This window comes from Ictalurus punctatus, chromosome 8 (genome assembly GCF_001660625.3).
Source record: "Ictalurus punctatus breed USDA103 chromosome 8, Coco_2.0, whole genome shotgun sequence".
NCBI classification, from domain to species: domain Eukaryota; kingdom Metazoa; phylum Chordata; class Actinopteri; order Siluriformes; family Ictaluridae; genus Ictalurus; species Ictalurus punctatus.
In genome coordinates this window covers 17,306,103-17,326,416 of record NC_030423.2, presented here as the reverse complement: position 1 = coordinate 17,326,416, position 20,314 = coordinate 17,306,103, and the positions used below count along the sequence as shown (strand labels likewise).

The following is a 20,314-nucleotide window of genomic DNA, read 5'->3' as shown; positions in this document are numbered from 1 at the left end:
TATTGCCATCACATGACAATTAAACATACAACACAGTGGTGCATTGGGTAGGATTGCCAGCTCACAGATCCAATGTACTGTAAAACTGTAGAGAAATAATTTATTTAGCTTTATGCTCTTTTGAAAGTATTTATTTATAGAAGTGTTTAAAGAATTAATAGTTAATTAAAAACTACAAGATAGTGGAAAAAACATTTCTTCCAATAAGACATTAGTCCACAAACCTGGGCTCACAATCAACCAGTTCAAATAGTCAACGTTTTTACACTTTCAGGCACTTTTTTTGGCTGTTATCAGCTGTCATTTTCACTCACTGAATTGTCAGAATCCTCTCTCAATGGTTGCTTTACAATGTTTTATCAAAAATTTAACAGGATGTGTTTATATGTATGTGTGTGTGTTTATATATATATATATATATACACACACACACACACACACACGAGATAGCAGAATAAAGTCTTTGAATGTGCTTTGAGTAAAGTCTCAGGTCACGCACAGCCTTGGTTTCTTATTGCAGGGTGTGTGTGGCTGTCATGTGTAACAAGCATGTGCATAATACGTACACACACAGTTTTGGCGAGGTCATGGCCACTGTGGTGTTGGTATGACAGTAAGTTTCTGTCAGACATGTGTGCTCATCAGTGCCCAAGCTAAGTGAGGACCCCTCCCCCTGATATGGCTGTCTCTGTCATTGCCTGCCAGGGCGAGATGGCTTCACCTTCAGGCTGTGCTTTTCAAATCTCTCTCTCTCTCTCTCTCTCTCTCTCTCTCTCTCTCTCTTTCTCTCTCTCTCTCACTCACTCACTCACTCACTCACTCACTCACTCACTCACTCACTCACTCACTCACTCACTCACTCACTCACTCACTCACTGCTATCTGTCATGGATAGAAATTGAATTAAGTGCCTGAATATGGGTTGGGGGGGAGTGAAATGTCAGTTTGGTGCATGTATGTTCATGGTTACATTGAGGTTTACAACTGATGTTTTGGACGAGTTTTGAATCCACATTGCTCACACATATAATGTTGACTTTTAAAGCTCATATTTCTCCCAGATGTGTATTTGTGCATTCCAGAGACTATATTGTTACTCTTACTATTTGTTTCTGTAGATATTTAACATAGTTTTTGTAATGCTCCATTCAGATGCAGCAGCAGGAACTGGCACAGATGAGACAGCGTGATGCTAACCTCACGGCACTCGCCGCTATAGGCCCACGCAAAAAACGCAAACTGGACTCTCCCGGGGCTTCTGGAGCAGAGGTAAGAGCACCTAACCTCTTACACCCACATCTTTACTGATGGTTTTGACTTGGGATCGGGGGAGTATTCCTAAGAGGTAACACACAGAGAAAATGATGCAGCTATCAGCACTAATTAATCACCACACTTTCTCATTAAGGAGTATGGACACCTTATTGTGCATCTGAACAACATGGTAGAATTTGAAAATTTATGGTATTGCTATTTAAAGACCTTACTGTGGCACATTGGCACTCATGAGTTCATCTATATAATAACACCATTCTGCCTCTGAAAGAAAGAACTGTGTGCTGGACATCATTATACTCAACTAGTGCAACATGCTGTAATAATATGAAACAGTCCCAAATGCTAGGCAATAGGGGGCGTAAATGTGAATAAGTTCATCTCACTTTGTTTCATATAATACGAGTCATTAAAATGCATCTGATACACTCATATCTCCATTACCGTGTCAGTGTCACCGATATGTGCCTCCACCATCCACATAATATCTGACCCTTTCCACTGATGGACAGAGTAGTGGGACACTGATAAATTGTAGATAGCAACAGATGTGTTCACTAATTGTATATCTACAAAGGTGCAAGATAGGTGTATGTACTTTAGTGGCAACAGACAGTGTTTTTATAAATCAGGTTCATTTTCAGTTTTTCCCCCCTTACACATCTGTAAATTCCGGTACACCCAACTTGAACTGTTCCATATATTGCAGTGTTATAGGCTGAAACTGAATACAGCTCATAATATAGCTCATAATATTGAAGTGTGGAAAATCAATATATTTGGCAAAGTATTTAAAATGAATGGTTGTGATTAAGTATTCACCCCTTTTGCTGTCAAACCGCTTAATTGGTTCTCTTTTTGGAAGAGACATGATTATTTTTTTTATCCTGCTAATGAAGAATTATACACCACTAGCACATCTTGTCAGTATATAGGTTTATTGCACGAAGTCTGATGCTCTATTCACCCCCCCCCCAAGGGGAACAACAGACTAACTCTTCTCTTTCAGTTGTTTCTATTTAGTAATGGTGCACTAGATGATTTGAAATTCATTGGGTGGGCTGTATGTTTGACACCCCTGATTTAGACCCTGAGGCACTCCTGGAAGAGAAGGAGAAACTTCAAAACGAACAAACCAAAAAAATTCAGATGGGCATTTAATCTGATTAAGAGCTTGCAGTAAGTGATGAAAGCCGTGATAACCGAACAAAAATTATGGATTTAATTTAGAGATGAACTGAAATTTCAGCATTGAAAATTGTCCAGCACTGTTGGAGGGGGGGGAGACCCAAAATTTGAATATATACACTATATGGTTAGAAGTATGTGGACGCCTGACTATGACCCCCTATATGTGGTTCTTACTCAAACTTTTGCCACAAAGTTGATGGCACATGATTGTCTAGAGGGTGTCCAATCTTATGATTGGACACCCCTGGTCTAGGATGTCTTTGTATGCTGTGGCATTATAATTTCTCTTCACTGGAACTAAGAGGCCCAAATATGTTCCTGAATGACAGTACCCCTGTGCACAAAGCGAGCTCCATGAAGACATGGTTTGCCAAATTTGGAGTGGAAGAACTTGAGTGACTTGCACAGAGCCCTGACCTCAACCCCACTGAACACCTTTGGGATGAATTGGATCTCTGACTACACGTCAGGCCTTATTTCCCGACATCTATGCTTGACCTCACTAATACACTTGTGGCTGAATGAGCACAAATCCCCACACTCCAAAATCTAGTGGGAAGCCTCCCCAGAAGAGTGGAGGCTGTTATATGAGTGAAGAAGAGACCAACTCCATGTTAATGTCATGCCTTTAAAAAAAGGGATGTTAAATTGGTGTACCACACACATGGCATTTGGAGACAGACATTTCAACTGTTGCTTCTACTACTGACTACTGAACTTCTTAAGTTTTTGGTTTCAGACAGGAATTTACATTTCAATGTGCGGTCATTAAGAACGGGTCCCAGTCCCCCAAAACAGTCAGTTGATCCACCAAAGCAGGCTGTTAGAGCCGAGGGTTGGGAATCCTAAAGTCCTTGAGAACATCGTATGAATGTGAGTGATCCATAAATCTGTTATCAATGCTAAAATATACCTACATGCACACATTAAAACAAGACCTCATATTGTCAAAGCATTTTAACAATAATTTCCGGTTCAGTAGTATATATGTCATCATTTCAACATTTCTTCAAGTGGATAACAGCCATATTTGAATTTACACCATCTTGTAGAACATGGTGTAATTTCTTATGCAAATTGCATTGAAAATACTACAAACCTTTGGCTCTGAGTCACGAAGTTGATCATGTTCCACACCTAAACAATAATTACTCCAACACTAATAAGGCTATGCAGATTTATTCAATTAGCCACCATTTGTCATCTTACCAATGCAGTTACTGTTTAAGTCTACTCTTATTCGTGACTCAGATGGTAGAGAGTGTGTGGCTGTAAATGTCCTCAGTATAAAAAGCATGAATAACTAAATAAAAGCATTATTTCTGCTCTGAGTGCACTGCTGAACCACTTAAAAGGGAAAAGAATAACAAAGAAATGCAATTATATAAAGCTGTATCTACAGTTCTGGTCTTTTTCCTAACGTTCTAGTTTCACCCAGACCTCAGAATGACGCATGAACATGTATCAGAAGCGAAGGCAACGAAGCGATCTTTCTCTTCATTTTCGCCTCACCACGTTTCAGTCTTTCACATCCGCCTTGAAAGTGCCTTTGGCGATTCTTTTTTTTTTTCCCCCCTTCTCTGACTCTCCACTCTGTCTCCAACCCCCCCTGTGGAGTTAGGTGAATGTGACTTTTCTAAAGAGGTCAGCACTGGCCTCGAGGGCTGTAGCTCAGGCCGCTCTGAAGGGGCCAGTCAGACATTTCATCTCCGCAGTTATGCGCCTGAGGGTCTGTGTGGCCCGAAGCATCAGCTAGCCTGCCAGGTGGCCAGCTGCACTATGAAGGCTCGACTGTTCTACTGCAGCTTCCTGGTTCTTTGGAAAGGCTGATTATAGTGTAATTGTGAGGCTATGTGGAGGACAAAAGCTCTGACAGACAGAATCGTGTAGTGCTAAGTGAAGGTGAATGAACTTGCCATGATCCTGAAGACATCATCATCATTTAACAGATTTTAACACGATTTCTTGACTTGCTAGGCATTCAAAATGATCAGCAGGACTACGAACCCTGGGAACAAAATCCTCTCGGTTGCGTGTGCATTCAAACAAAGGTGGTATTTTTGCCGTGCCCTTTGTTCAAGCCCCAAGCCCTCTGGGCGTTCTCTATCTGATTGCCAGTCAGGAACAGAGCTGCTATCTCCGACTTGATGAGCCGTTGAGGCTGAAGGCCGGGCCTGAAGCAGAGCCTGGGGATGGATTAGTCAAAGAGCAGGTGATGAGGGCGTTCCTCAGAGGTGAGTTCTAGGCCCAACTTTAATAAAAGCTGCCAAATGGCTATGGGCCTGCATACCAGACTAAGCCTGCGGCATGACTGCACACAGAGCTGCATATTAACATGTCCTTTCCACTTTGGGGGCCAGAGGGGCTGCGGTAAGGAAGGATTGAGACGAGAGTAGAAAAAAGCAGACTCTGGGAAGAACAGAATAGGGTATGACATAAAAAAGAAGGGAGGAGGATTTAGTGAATTCGCTGTCTGGTACACGCTCGGATCGCACCCTTTCATCTTTAACGACTGTAGAATAATAGACGCTGGTATGTGTCGACTTTTTTTTTCAGATCTTTTTAGAGCATCGCTTTTTATCATTAACTTTGATTTAGTTAGGGCAGATGATCAACAAGGAGGGGGAAAAATAGAGGGATTGAGAGACAGCAAAGTGATGAGGTAGAGAAAGGGAAAAAGAGGGAGAGATGTACACTTGCCCTTCCCTGCAGCAGAATTAACAAGGCATCACATGGAAAACTATCTGAGGCTGGCTATGAAAGGGAGGGGGGGGGGGGGGGGGGGAGAGGAGCCATTAAAAGCAGCCTGGAGGGATGGACTGCACCCAATATCACTAAAGCAAGTTCTCTCAGCCACCGAAGCAAGGGCTCGCTTACAGGCAAAAAAGCGCGCCGAGTTCTATAGCCACAATTAAAACCTCCCCTTCTGCCAGATGAGCCTGAGGCAAGGGAGACGGCAGTGGGGGAAGGGACAGCCACGGAATACCAAAGGCACACTGAAACACGGAGCCAGTAATGAGCTCTACCAAAGCGGCCTTTTTTCACACGGGAGCTCGGTTTAAACATTACCAGTCATGGCTTTTAGAAGTGCGTATGTTCCGTGCTCTTTTCCAAGCATGCTTGACTTTACACAGTCGCATGTTGAAATTCAAGCCTACTTGTTGACCATTTTAGTAAGAAGCACATTGAAGCTATATGAAATTTCTGAAGTTCCTTTGTTTTGCAACTGAAGCTGGTTTTCAGCAGGCATTTAAGGTTATTACTTGTCACACCACTAAAATCTTGGGAGAATTCTATAACAACCTGTTTGATAACATGTTCTCCATGAGCGTTTATACGATGAAAATCCTCTAGTGATAGTCCTGCGATTTAAATACATCTGCAACTTAGTCAGTAGGATTCAGGTTATTGCTGAAAATGGAGTCAGAGAAACAAGCCCTCAGTATAGCAGCAAAGGTGAGTAGACAAAACATGTTTAGAGTCTGAGAGTTATGACTGGCTAAAAGAGGACATTCATGGAGACTTTTTTTTTAAAAATCCCACTCAATTCGTTTCGCCATTTCCACATTTGTAGCTTTGTAGATTTGTAAACTTCTGTGAGTTTCGTGTCTTCCTACGCCATCTTCCTGTCGGTAGCTTTAAGAAGATCGTCATAACAGTGGTAACTCTCGCGCTTTTAATCTCAGATCCATCGAATGCCTTTCGTCACAGCGACACTCTTTGAGCTTGTCTCATATTGCGTTGTAAGACTTCCAAATTCAACTTCTTACCGAAGAATTATTTTTACGATGTCCAGTACACCGACGAGAATTTTCCCGTGTAAATCCGGCTTAACCTGACTGAATGGTTGGCTGAATAGTTACCTTGTAATGCTTAACTTTTGATGCTTAAAGCTAACACGTGCCAAGTCAGCCAACCACATCTTTTCAAACTGCTGCTCATGCTGTGTCACAGGGCAGCGTAACACATTCCGCCTTCTTCCACATACATCAATTCCCAGATGCCCACCATTGGTTAATGATGCTCACGCTTAGAGCATGGCCAATTTTACCTCTTTGGCTCTCCACAGGTGAGATGAAGATCTCACGATCCTCCGGTTACTGTGAATATTATTCATAACAAATGTAATTATTACGGTCAAGGTTCAGAGTTCTTTGTCACATACACATTACATACATGTGATGTAATGTAGCGAAATGTTTTTTCTGCAGCGAAGCCAGCAACTCGAGCCTGAGGGCAGCTAAGTCAGAATCAACGCACAGTGGGGCGGATTCAAGGGAAGAAGGCGATTTGCTCGAGGTTTTTCCAGACATTCTAATGTACCACAAAGTTAAACATACAAACAAACAAACAGTAGAATAAGTCAAAATCTATTTTATGACCGAAAAGCGAAAGTTAATTATAATTTCAATCGAAATCAGCAGGAGCCTCCAACTTCGCGTCCTACTCCATTGGCAGCTCAGCAGCATCCCATGTTTTTTCTTAGTTATTTATCACACGGTGCAACAATGAACCGACCATCAACAAACTAAGGATATACACACGCAATAAAAATACTAAAATACAGCAGACATAATCAAATCTAGTAAACTCTAGAGAATATAGTGTGAATAAAAAAGAATGGACTAGAATAGAAAATAAGTAGGGAGTAAATATGTAGAGTTGTAAAGTGTATACAGGGACCAGGGTTGCTAACGATTAATCGACGGTCAATGAATTGTCGTTAATAATTTGTTTGATAAAACTTATCGATGGTCGATTAAGCAAGGTCATCATTAGTGTAGTTTTGAGGCACGTGCCGGCTTATGCGCAAATTGTGGAAAAATGAAGCGAGCGTGCCATGGTAACGTTTGTGATCGTTTTAGTTTAAATGGCAATAATGTTAATTGCAGACATTGTGATTGTGTTTTAAAATGCAATAGAACAACGAGCACCAGGATATACCATTTGAAAAAGGTGCATCCAGCAGTCTCCGAGCTCAAAAGGTGGAAGGAATAACTGAATGACTGTGTAAAATGATTGCAAATGACATGTTGCCTATCGGTGTCATCGAAGGTGATGGTTTTCGAGAGCCGTTCAATTTCGTTCAGCCGGACTACATCATGTCAAGAACAGATTCCGAAATGGATTAGCATATCATGTAACACAGTGCCTCTCAACACTGGGGGCACTGGGAGAGATTGGAAGCGGGGCGCAAATTGTTTTCAAGAAAAAACAAAAAACAGACAGGGCATCATTTGGGTACTCATTGTATTTTATTGCTTTTCAAATAGAATGTGCATAAATGAAAAACCCCGCGTTTTCTCTCCCACTGTATTTTCTTTTTGCTGGGGAGAGGCAGAGTTTCGCTTGCCTTTTATCTAGCTGTCAGTGCAGACCAGTGTTGTCTGGTCTGCAACTTAGCAACTTCTCAGACCCCTTTTAGTAATTTTTTTTTTCTTCTTCTTCTTTTTTTTTTCTCCCCTCAAAAAAAAAAAAGGTGTCCAACTGATTGATTTAACAATGTCATGGATAACGAGACGCGTCCTTCGTCCCAATTTACATCATTCATATGTGAATGTTTTTAGAATGTAAGACGAATGGAATGCAACATGTTTCACATGTAAAATAGTCCACGTTATTACAGCCTAGTTCTCTTGTTCAAAATAGTTATAGTGTTCAGAAATATTTTATATCCTTCATGATCCACACCTGTCTCTTGTTATATAGTTTTATAATAGCTATGGAAAGTAATTATTTTTAAAAAGTACAAAAGCAAAAAAAAAAAAATCAATTTCATATAGAATAGATAATCATTATACCCGGTCTCCTCCGATATTGGGGGGGGGGGGTGCCACTTGATAGGGGAGGCTGGGGGGGGGGCTTTAGTTACAAAAGGTTGAGAACCTCTGATCTAACAGGTACGATTAGCTTCTGAACATGGAATATATAAATAATGAGATGTTATCCATGCGAGGTATGTAAGTCTCAAGTTCAAGCAGGAAGTATGTAAGTCTCAACTTCAAGCAGAAGCAGGAAGCTGCTTGAAGTATCAAGCAGTAATAACTAAATGGTGTAGGCCTGTAACACGTTATGGACATTCATGAATAAAAGTACACCGTTTCGCCAAATTTTCCGTAATCTGCACAATATCTTATGCACATTTGGGAAGAAAATAACACACTTATAATAACCAAAACAACATATTTGCTCACATGGACACACTCAATATGAATAGACTCACATTCACTCAATAAATGTCATTTGATCAAATGATCATAATCACATGGATTCATTTTACAATCCTACTAGCCTATTATTTCGAGTTTTTAAAAAAACCTTTCCATTTGTGTGAGGAAGCTGGTGTTTTGAGTGGGATTTTCACACCATTATGCCGGTGGTTATATGCCATGGCAGTAGACGCATCATGCAGTATTATGGATAACAATTAATTAATCATTTATTTAAATGACTGCTGATGATGAGAATTTGTGTAAATCGACATCCATAATAGAGACTGTACAATAAGTAAAAAAGATGTGTTTTTTTTCTCTTTATAGTGCAAACTTGTGTGGCACATCATTTGTGTGGCTCATGCACTTGGAAAAGCATGGCTCGCTGACTTCTTTATGGAGGCATCCAGTGGAGGCAGCTGCAGGTTATTAACATATATAAACGGGCAGATAGTTCATTGAACAGGCCAACGTAGAAGAAGAAAAAGAAAAATGGCCCAAAATAGTCGCATTGCGCTTCTATTTCTAAATCGTGCATGTTTGTTTCTCTTTTTAACCCCAGGATATGGTAACGTTGAGGAGGAGGAGGAGGAGGAGGTCAGCCTTCCTCTGAATATCATAACTCCAAAACAAGTTTCAGCTAAACCTAGGCATATTGCGCTGCTCGCATGCAAATTATTTTTCTAATTATGCTTTTAAGGATTTTTCTTAATTTTCTTAATTGCTATACATTGAGACAGTGTTGACCGTTAGGTTAAAAACACGTTAGAATGACACGTGGATGCCAGTTTCCTGATTATCTTTCTCCCTCCAAGATGTACCTCAAGTTTTACCTCCATACCCCTGTCAAATATGTTCTAATGCTGTGAATATAGTTTCTCCCTCACATTTAACGTTGCCCCTCAGCTCTCACCTACATCACTGAAGAACATTAAGCTCCAGCAACAAAATCGGACCTTCGGCGCTTTTAAGATGCCCATCTCAAGGAAATTAATTGCCTTACTTGTTAATCTTGGCTAATTAAGAAAAGTTTGCGAGCAATGACGACTTATTTTTAGTCTCTTTCCTGAAAAAAACTGTGCTAATTAAACAGAATTTATTTTTTTGAACCTTTTGTAATCGGTCCGACAGCCAAGAAACTTTAAACGGTATTGGAACAATACTGCCTCATTCTACAGCTCCTCATATTCTGCAAGGTTTAATCACACTGTTGTATTCCGCCTGTTTCCAGAGCGTTTGATCCTTTGGGAATCGCTCTAGTCGGAGTAATAATTCGCTACAGACCTTGTGTACATGTAGTCTAATCCATTAGTGTTGAGAGGTTATTGGCTTCCTTTCTGCAGCTGAAATAGAAGCCCATTAAGAGAGGTAATGTGTGCCTGCAGCATGGCCAACAGCCCAGGCAACCAATGGAGGGTGTATTTCACACAGCGCAGCACACACTCGGCTTAAGTAGACCGAGGGTGTCGAGAAACTACAGATCGCTTTCATTTGCTCCCTCTTCCTTTTGTTCTCCTGCTTTTTCTTCTCGCTGATCTAACTTTTAGTCCTTGCTCATTCTGTCATTATGTCTTCATCACTTTCACACGATCTGTTCTTTCTGCTTACTCTCTGTCTGTCTCTCACTCTCTCACTCTCTCGCTCTTTAACTTTCTCTCTGGCACAGGCTTGGGCACAGTCTCACACTGATCTGTGAAATGCCCCGCGGGTGATTTTATAAAATATTAAATCCAAGTCGCACACTAGCACTTCACTCTCTTCCTTCCAATCTCACGCTCTCAAACCCTCTCTCAATCTCTTTCTGTTTCTTTGCGGCACGCTCTCACTGCTCTGCTCTTTTACACTTTTACTCTTACGGCTCATCATAGTCATCTGTTTGAACATTGAACAACTCGCACTTACTTCATGAAGAAGACAAACTCCACATGTCTTGACCCAGATTTGGGACCTTTTATACCTTTGCTAGACTGACTCCACCCTGAAACACATTAAGTGGGTTTATATTCATCTATTTCTGATGTATTTTGCGATTCTGGTGTTAATTTGTTGGTTGGTGCCGAGTTTCGTTTTTTCCTGCACAAAATGTTTGCCGTTGTATGTTACACTACTGGCACAAGTTGATATTGCTAGTTCAGGTTTGATTGCATTTAACAGGAGAACACCTTTTCAAACATACCAAAATCAGATTTTTCTTACTCGCCATTTTCCAGCTACATTTAAAGTCATATTAACGAGAACTCACAAATGGAAGTAGTGGAGACAACGAACGCTGGATTCAATGTTCCAGAGTGCATCACAGCAATACGATGCAAAAACCATACAAAATATTCACGGCTGGAAAAGGCAGACATGATTTTCCTCTTTTTCTCAGCTTGGGAGACAAGATCGCATTGAAATGGCACAGAAATAGTGCACATGCATTTCTCATGATTTCAGACTTCAGGATTAAAGTGCTGCTGCAGCACTGTCTTTCGATGGAGATCTAAAGCAAGGACTGAAATCCCACTGGCACCACTAATAGTGGTTAGTCGAACGGCATTATGGGTAATGTATAAGAAACCATTCATCAAAGTGAAAACAGACCAACATGTCGATGAAAGAACTAAAGTCAACTCAGAATTTCAAAATAAAACTTTATGAATACATTTAACTATAAAAATCAACATGCAAGTAGTTCAGGGTGGCTTTTTCCTTTAAGCCAAATCCTCCTCTTGTTGTTTAGAGACACGAGGCTTTAAGGCTTCACGCTTTATTTGTTGACGGTTGAATGAAGAAGCTAGTTAACGTGTTGTTAAGAATGATAACGACTGCATTTTTGGATCTTTTGTTTCTGGTAAAGCATGATTGAGGTGTCGCCACTATGGGCAGTTGTGTAAATGATTCCATCTGATATTACCCCCACAATCCTCAGGGTGTGTGTGTGTGTGTGAGAGAGAGAGAGAGAGAGAGAGAGAGAGAAAGAGACAGAGAGACTGAGACTGCACCAGGGGGCATTTGGCTACATTTCAGCCTGCCTGACTAATATTCCAGCTTCTTGTGCTGGTTTTATAGCATATGCTGCTTCTCCATTGAAATGGAGACATGATTAGCGCTCGTGGTTTTGCTAAAGGCCGACATGAAGATCGCTTGCATCAATCTATTTTAAACATCAGAAATTAAGCTAAGCACTCACTGCCTGGTTTGTCCTGAATCCTGTATGCTTTTGTTTTATTTCTCAAAACTTGGTGTTTGTTTTTTTCCATTGATTGATAGGGAATTTATTCTTCATTTTCTAAAATACAAATGTCTGAGTGGATGCTTTTGTGTTGTACTATCTCTGTCTGTCTTTCCTTTTGTGTACAGTGTGGCCCTGGAGCCGAGTGCATAGCCTACAGCCGTGTACCGAGCACACGCACACTTACTTTAGTGAACATAGAGTGGGAAAGCTGTTTGAGTTGCAGATGGAGCCGGAGTGTGTTTTCACCTCGAGGCTCAGCCTCCAGCAGCCAAGCTTTTTGTGCTGAAAAAGACAGAAAAGCCAGAGAGAGAGCTAAGGTTCTTCTAAAAGGGTCTGACTATTTACAGACTTAAACAGAAAAGCTGTAATCATATAGTTGTAGAGAACAAGCAAACATCTTCCTTTCAAGTCCATGTGGAGGCAGTGATTGTTGCACTATAAAAAAATGGTGGTTTCAGAAGTGTTGGTTCATTCTGATTAATCTGAATTTTTTTTTTTTTTTTTTTTTTTTTTTTTTTTTTTTTTTGAAGTCTGGGGGAGATGCTCGACTCCCACAGCCGAATACTGCATGAGTCACCCTGCATGTTTTATCCTCTCACTTTTACCTTCTCTGACCTCTGGGTTTGATAAACAGTCGGCTGTGACGATCGCTGCAGCAGCTCTGGCCTGAGGTTTTATTAGCGCTGTTGAGCTTGCATAAGAGGAAAAAGCATGTGATTAGCAATGATACTGTGTGTCTGTTGTTGTGTTTTAGGCTATAGGCTTCTTTGCCCAAATCCCCTTTTTTTGTGTGTGTGTGAGTGTGTTTTTCATTTTTTTTTCTTTTTTTTCTTTTTTTTTTTTTTTTTGCTCAGATTGGATCAGTCTATGTTGATAGTACACATTCATAATCACAACTGACCCATATCTGTCTTTAAGACCCAGGAAATGCCACGATTCCCCAAACATCAAGTAAATCATCAATCTCCCATTTCTTCTACAGAATATACTCATTATTGTGCATGATTGTTGGTAGAAAAAACCCCCCCACAAATTCCAATTTTACCATTCTCATTCATGTCGTATGGTGACTTGTAGTACATTTTATCCAATCTAGTACCACATATGAAGACGGCCCAGAAGTGATTAGAAAAGATCGGAATTGTTTCCACATGGCCCGGGAAAAAGGGTCTAGGGGATGGTAGACTTGGCTTTATGTCACTGTGACGTGAACGTAGCCTTGGTCTTATTGCTCATCACCCAGTTTAGTGGTCACTCGAAATCTTCAGTATTCTACAGCGGTTACCAAGCAAATATGCCAAGTGGCATTGAAATATTTACATTTTCAGCATTTAAAAGATGCCCTTATCCAGAACGTTAAGCAAATATGCTACTACCTGAGCTGAGTAGTAATGAACTGATGAATAGTGCCGAGTAAGCACTTGGCCACACAGTGGCGTTCGTGCCTATGGTTCCGTTCACTCACGAGATGCCACGTCAGTCTTCCTGTGATCTTACTTCTGATTTGCGTTCACACATGGTTAATTGCCGTAAGATTCCCGTCTGCATGTGAAATAGGATTTGCTCAACTGCCTCATACGTTATGAGATATTGTCCACGTCCTCTATTTGGATGTTAAAGTGATTTGTACATTTCTTCTTTGTATGTCCAAACACCACTCCGTGCTCAGAGCTCGGTGTCTGTCATTGAGCTGGAGGCCTGACTTTCATCCTCAGTTCTACAGCACAGCCTCTCGGCTCTGGCTGCAAGCCAGGGAACTACAGCTTTGTCAATACTGCACTAATTAGAAAATCCTCCAGCCTTAAGCAAGACGTTTTAATTAGTCCTTGTGTCAACTAGTTTACAGATCGGATCCATGGTTAGAGCAACAAACCAAACCGTGAGCCAGGATTGTGTCTCGAACAAATGGTCGTGTCCGTCTCTGCCAGCTTTCACCAGTTTCTTCTTATTCCACTTCCATTTAACCTCAAAGGGGGCTGGGGTTATGCTCTTATTGACATCAGACTGGTCTCACTTCAGTGTGTATTGGTCCAGGGCTCTGTTCATGGCACTTTCTCTTTAGTGGACTCTCCTTAGCTTTTTCAGCCCATACCTCCAAGTTGTTTACAGTAATAAGGTGCTATGGCTTCATTTGTGCTGCTATGAATGACTTTGGAACGGGACTAGGAATGTACAAATACATTATATGGCCCAATGTTTGTGGACAACTCAGTTTCACACACACACATGTGATTCTTCCCCAAACCGTTGCCACAATGTTGGAAGCACACACTTGTATAGAATATCTTGGTATGCTGTGGCTTTACAGTTTTTCTTTACTGGACCTAAGAGGCCCAAACCTGTTCCAGCATGACAATGCTCCTGTGCACGATGCAAGCTCCATGGAGACATGGTTGGCCATGGTTTGAGTGGAAGAACTCGAGTGTCCTACACAGAGCCTTGACCTCAACCCTACTGAACACTTATGGGATGAACTGGAACACTGACTACACACCAGACCTCCTCATTCAACATCAGTACCTGACTTCGCTAATGCCCTTGTAGCTGAAGGCTTTCCAAAATCTAGTGCAAAGCCTTCCCTGAACAGTGGAAGTTATAATAACAGCAAAAGGGGGCCTAAATTTGGAATGGGATGTTCAAAAAGCACAAGAGTGATGGTCAGGTGTCCACAAACTTTTGGCCACATAGTGTACATTACTGCTGGTGACGAGTCTGATTTTAAAACTTTGGGAGCAAAGAAAGACCTGTGCAATGCATTAACAGTGTTCTTTTATTCATCCTTAGTAACTGCCTGGTCAGGGTCATGGTTTAAGTTCAGCTATTAGTTTGTTTATATTTTGAGAAACAGAATCAAATACATTTGTTGCAGCTGAGGTTGGGGAACTGTCAGAGCTAGAATTCACTGGCAGTTCTGCCTGTCTAACCCCCCCTCAGCCCCACAATGCTTTCCAGTGTTTCCATAGATGTAGTGATACGATTCATGTTTAATTCTGGTTTAGGCCACACCCACTTCTAATACAACTACGGATGTTTGGAGCACTATGGGGCTTATAGTAGCACTGTGTTACACCCATAGACTGAACTGTGCTCTGTTTTCAATCCTCGAGTCACTTGTAATCAACCATCTGGACCAATTTTTGTTACTTTGCTCAAGATAGTAAACGACATCGCTTCAGGATATACTGTTTACTCTTTTCCCAGTGATGGTTACCTGAAATCCTCCACATGTTGAGCTTTATAGTTAATGTAGCAAAATAAGAGAGGAGAGAAAAACACTGGAGTTTTCAGTTACTGCCCGGGGTGTAGAAATGCTCACATTGGTAATGTATTCATCCACATCTTAACACATTTATGCAAGCTTAACAAGCCCGTTCTGAGCGAAGTGGTAGGATGGTGGCGAAATGCCTCCAGCATGTTCACCCACACATGTTAACTGTGAAACACCATCTTCCAACCTTTCAGTGTTTGAAACAGTTTTCAGTGCTAACTAAACGATAGTGTTGGGCTCACTTTGCATGTGGGGCTTGTGTAATGAGGATGATATTTTAATGATGGCATCTTCACATGTACACAAGTTATCCTTTGTAGAAACTCTCACCGTTTAGCCCCATTTTTCCCTCACCACTCTCGTCTCTCACCCAGAAGACTGTCTGGACACTTCTTGGGGTATAAGGACCATCTGTATCTGTTTAGTTCTCAAATATTTGTATCTGCATTTGTATTGCAACTCGAAGTGAGTGCGGCTTAAACCAGAATTTTTAAACAGAAATACAAAAGACCGGACAACACTGGAACAGGAAAACAATGGTCTGTGAATTCTGACTCTGACAATTTCATAACTTCAGCTGCGTCACTCGAGTTCATAAGGAATCTCAACTGGATGACTTCTTTTTTTTTAATTATTATTATTTAGCTTTTATCCCACTTGAGTTGTTGTTGTTGTTTGTACCTGCCTGTGATATAATTTAACAAATTTAGTTGGTTCAAGTTCCAAAATATAAACAAACTTGTATTCTCATTTGAACCACCACAACCCTGACCAGGCAGTTACTAAAGATGACACTTTTTTTTGGTTGTTTTTTTGTATCTAATGTATCTGACATCTTCCTCACACCCACATAAAAACAAAAACCTCCCACATGTGGTATTTTTGTTGCATCCTTCAGTATTCCTGTCTGGCTACACTCGTCTAGTCTCAACCAAATACCCAAATGTAAAAAGAAAATCACAATCTGGTAAATGTTTGTTGCATAAGTTTTTCTTTTGCGAGACACTGTGGTCTAGGTGTGTTTATTCAAAAGTCCAACCACTAAAGGCTGATAAGATAATAGTCCAGGCCCCACTGAGTCTGTGTGTGTGTTGTCTGTAAGTAGAAGCCAAACAGGCCAAGCACAACATCCAACTCTAAGCCTTTTCATAGAAATGAGTCTTGCCTGTCCTCAAATAATGGAGTAATTTTGCCAGAACAGATGCGCTCCCAAGACCACGCACTAACTTGCCTGAATAAACACATCAGAGATTATGATTCGTGTCAAGAGAGACTTCATGGGAATTTGGGGAGTGTTTGGGTGTGTATTAGAACCCTCATTGCTGTAGGGTGTTCCTGTAGGGTGTGGTGTGTGTTGTGTGACCAGAGGCTGTCTGGCACCTCTCTCTCTCTCTCTCTCTCTCTCTCTCTCTCGCTCTCTCTCTCTCTCTCTCTCTCTCTCTCGCTCTCGCTCTCTCTCTCTCTCTCTCTCGCTCTCTCGCTCTCTCTCTCTCTCTCTCTCTCTCGCTCTCGCTCTCTCTCTCTCGCTCTCTCTCTCTCTCTCTCTCTCTCTCTCTCTCTCTCTCTCGCGCTCTCTCTCTCTCTCTCTCTCTCGCGCTCTCTCTTCTGACCTACTGCCATTGTTTAATTTCATACCATGGAAAATCTGTCTTCTATTGTCCCGAATTACCCAAGTAATATTATAACAAGCAGACAAAAACACATTTATGCCACCCACCATGTTTCTGTAATATCATACTCATTTAGATTTGGGTGTTGACCAGTGTCACTTGTTCTGATGATGTGTACTTTGAGGACCAGGTGTCTTCCTATCCTTGTTCTTTCCTATTCCGTTTTGTACTGTTTGGAGTCTACTAATGGCTGTTAGGCTTCAGGCACAGGTATGGCTCTGTAGCCCAGGGCAGTCTCATTTTATAGGTGTGGTCATACATTTACACACACACACACACAAGCCTCAGCTGGCCCGCTTTAAAGCGGGCAAACTAAAAAGTCCACTGTAGGCCTGCTTAAAGCTGTTTCATCTTGGAAAGGTTTGGGATGAAAATCTCGGTCAAAACCCGGTACTGAAATAATAGTCTTTCACTGCTGTCGTCATGACCTCATCATTCTGGTCCATCTAAAATCTTGAATGAAATGATTAATGAAACCGGTCTAGTAGAAAAACAGTGTGCGTCACAGCTAGAAAAATCTTCTAGCAGGTTTTATACACTATGTGGACACCTGATCATCACATCCATATCTGAGCCTTTGCCAACTGTTGCCACAATGTTAGAAGTAGGATGGTTTGTATGCTGTAGCGTTACAGTTTCCCTTCACTGCAACTAAGAAGCCCAAACATGTTCTAGCATGACAGTGCCCCTGTGCACAAAGCGACCTCATCTTCACTGAACAGCTTTGAGATGAACTTGAAGGCCGACTGCACTCCGGGCCTCCTTGCCCAAAGTCACTGCCTGACCTGACTAATGCACAAATCCCTACAGCCATGCTCCAAAATCTAGTGGAAACGCTTCCCATAAGAGTGGGGGTTATTATAACTGTAACGGGAGACTAAATCTGGAATGGGGTGTGTCAAAAGCATGAGTGTTATGGTTAGGTGTGCACAATCTTTTGGCCATATAGTGCATGTATACAGGATTTATATGTATGTTGGGTGATCCATAACGAACTACACATGCTGAGTTAGGTTCATTAACAGTGACACATCTGTTGAGAAAATCTGTTGAGCATTGATTGGTCAAATCTAATTATCATTATTTATCCCTTGAGTCACAGTCAGTATTTCTTTTTGAAGGGGGGGGGCTAGCTAGCTCATATCTAGGGAATAAGGGTAGCAGTATTCAGTAGTAGTGCAGTGATTGTCTGCTGTAGTATATTTTCTTGTCAATCTTACACTAATATTTTCTGACCACAGATATTTAGTGTGAATAAACATTTCTTACACTACCGATCGGTGACGCAGGTAGTAATTCATTTCAAAGGCGGACGAGGAAATGTATTAAATAAAATCACTGCGTTATGTGTACAATTATATTGAGGAGTGTGATGCACTCAGGCTGATTGGGTGGATGCCAGACAGTAGTAAATTCAGTCGTTTTTTATTTTCAGTTAAGGCACAATCGATCATCATCCATTCTTGCCATGTTAATAACATACCCAGTAACACTTATGACACATCCAGTGATTAAAATAACATGCCATTATGACATCTTGTACCTTTTTCCTCCTCTCACAGTAAACCCCTAGTACTGCATTGAATGTTGCTTTGATATCCCTGAACTCAGAGTGTAGTTGAGACCCAGTCCGCTTTTGATGCTTGCTTTGTGCTAGTTCAGAGACTTCATGAACTTGGAGCTTCCTGTGAAATATATGCATCATAAAAGAGTGAACCATCATGTATGCTCTATGCAGTAATTGTTTCTGTGCATGGTCTCATTATGTTCTAGGCATCCGGAAGCTCTTCAGGCTCGGCCGGCGCCTCCTCGTCCTCCAGTCGGCAGGTGAGGCAGCGGATCACGCGAGTCAACCTCAGGGACTTGATCTTCTGCCTGGAGCAGGAGCGTTCCACGGCCCGCTCACTGCTGCTCTACAAGGCTCTGCTCAAGTAGAACCTGGTCCAGGCTGGAACTGCGCCTCCGTGTGTCCTCTTCCTGTGCGCAGGGTGTGCACGGTGGTCCGTCTCTGCGCTTGAACGCCCTTCCTCTCGCCATCGTTTGATTTGCAAGGTCTTTTTCTTCCCATGCCTCATGCGTCTTTCTTTGTGCCTTCAGGCAAAGCTGGGACATAATCAGTGAGATCCTGTCTTTGCTTTAAGAGGAATGTATGAGGTTTTCATGCTCCAAACAAACCTATATATTCAGGAAGTGAATGAAAGCCATGAAGAAAGAGAAAGTCGTGGGTTAAAAGCAGCATTTATATCCTGTTACCATTTAATGCCGTCTGGGCGTTTTGGTATGGGAGCCAGCATATAGGAGAAAAACTCATTTTTACTTCTTTTTTTTTTGTGAAATATTTGAATCTGTTTTGATTTTACATTCAAGGAAAACTTTCCCTTGGTGGTATCAAGCGTGATGGGACTCGAAGCTCAGTTTTTAACTTAAATGCCTCATTTGCAATATGGACACTGGAAGTGTGAATGTATAGTTTTTGGGGATTTTTTTTTTTTTTTTTTTTTTTTTTTTTTTTTTTTAACAGTCTAACAAATTCTTAAATATTTTAATAACTTATGACTTTTATACCTCCAGTACATACATGGTTTGTTTAGATCTGGATTTTGTTTCAGTGAAATTATGCAAATGAAGGATCTGTGCTGTCCTTCATCCTGTCACATGCCGTTTTGTAATTCAGAGACAGTATTTTCTCACGCTCCTGTGTGTGTATGTGTGTGTGTGTGTGTGTGTGTGTGTGTGTGTGTGTGTGTGGTGGGAAGAATGGGGAGGTGACAGTTAAATGTGCTGTGAAGAATTATGGTGTAGGAAGTGGCATGATGCCATCTGTACTGAGAAGGCTGCCATAAATTCATCCAAAAAAGATGATGCATGAAGATGTCCCCGTCCCCTTACATGTTTCCCTCCTCAAATAAACTGTAGATTAAGATCTCACCATAGCAGATGATTACGATTTTGATCTCTTTGAATCAGCCTTGCACTGGAATTTTAAATTTCATATTATTGATCAGATATGAGTTATAAGGCCATGTAGATAAGTCCACCATTTCACTGCTTTTCATTTTCTCTTGGAACAATTTGAGTGCAGTTTTAAGACCCCCAGCAGGACACGTAGTGGACAGGAAGTTTTTATTAGCCTTGTCTTTGCCTTCACGAACCGTAAACCGTTCAGATGAACATGGCCTCAAATTGTGCTCGGTCCTCTGCTGTATCGAATTCTATACCTGCACACGACGGAGCTCAGACAAGCCGAGTGTTTCTGGTGAGTGGGTCGGGGCTTTTGATTATTTGTATGTTGTATTGTCTACAAAGACCATATATCTATTGTAAACTCTCTATTTTTTGGTAAATTTAACGATTTTTAAATGTTTGGCTGGTTTGGAAAAAAAAACTGTTCATCTCTATAAAATTTGTACTATTTTGTAAAAAGAATAAAGTTGCTTACTTACATGTTCGAGTGTTTCATAAAATGCCATTTCATATCTCC

At 41.2% G+C, this 20,314-nt stretch overlaps 1 protein-coding gene across 1 annotated transcript in view; it reads left to right on the top strand.

Annotated features, from left to right (window-relative positions):
- si:dkey-219c3.2 (transcription initiation factor TFIID subunit 4) overlaps positions 1-20,281 on the top strand; it is a 48,858-nt gene extending 28,577 nt beyond the window's left edge. Inside the window, exons 14-15 of the mRNA XM_017474727.3 lie at positions 1,153-1,269; positions 18,607-20,281. Of these exons, the coding sequence (XP_017330216.1) occupies positions 1,153-1,269; positions 18,607-18,768 (279 nt within the window). The 3' untranslated portion in view covers positions 18,769-20,281. The remainder of the gene's footprint in view (positions 1-1,152; positions 1,270-18,606) is intronic.
- The last annotated feature ends 33 nt before the right edge of the window (positions 20,282-20,314 follow it).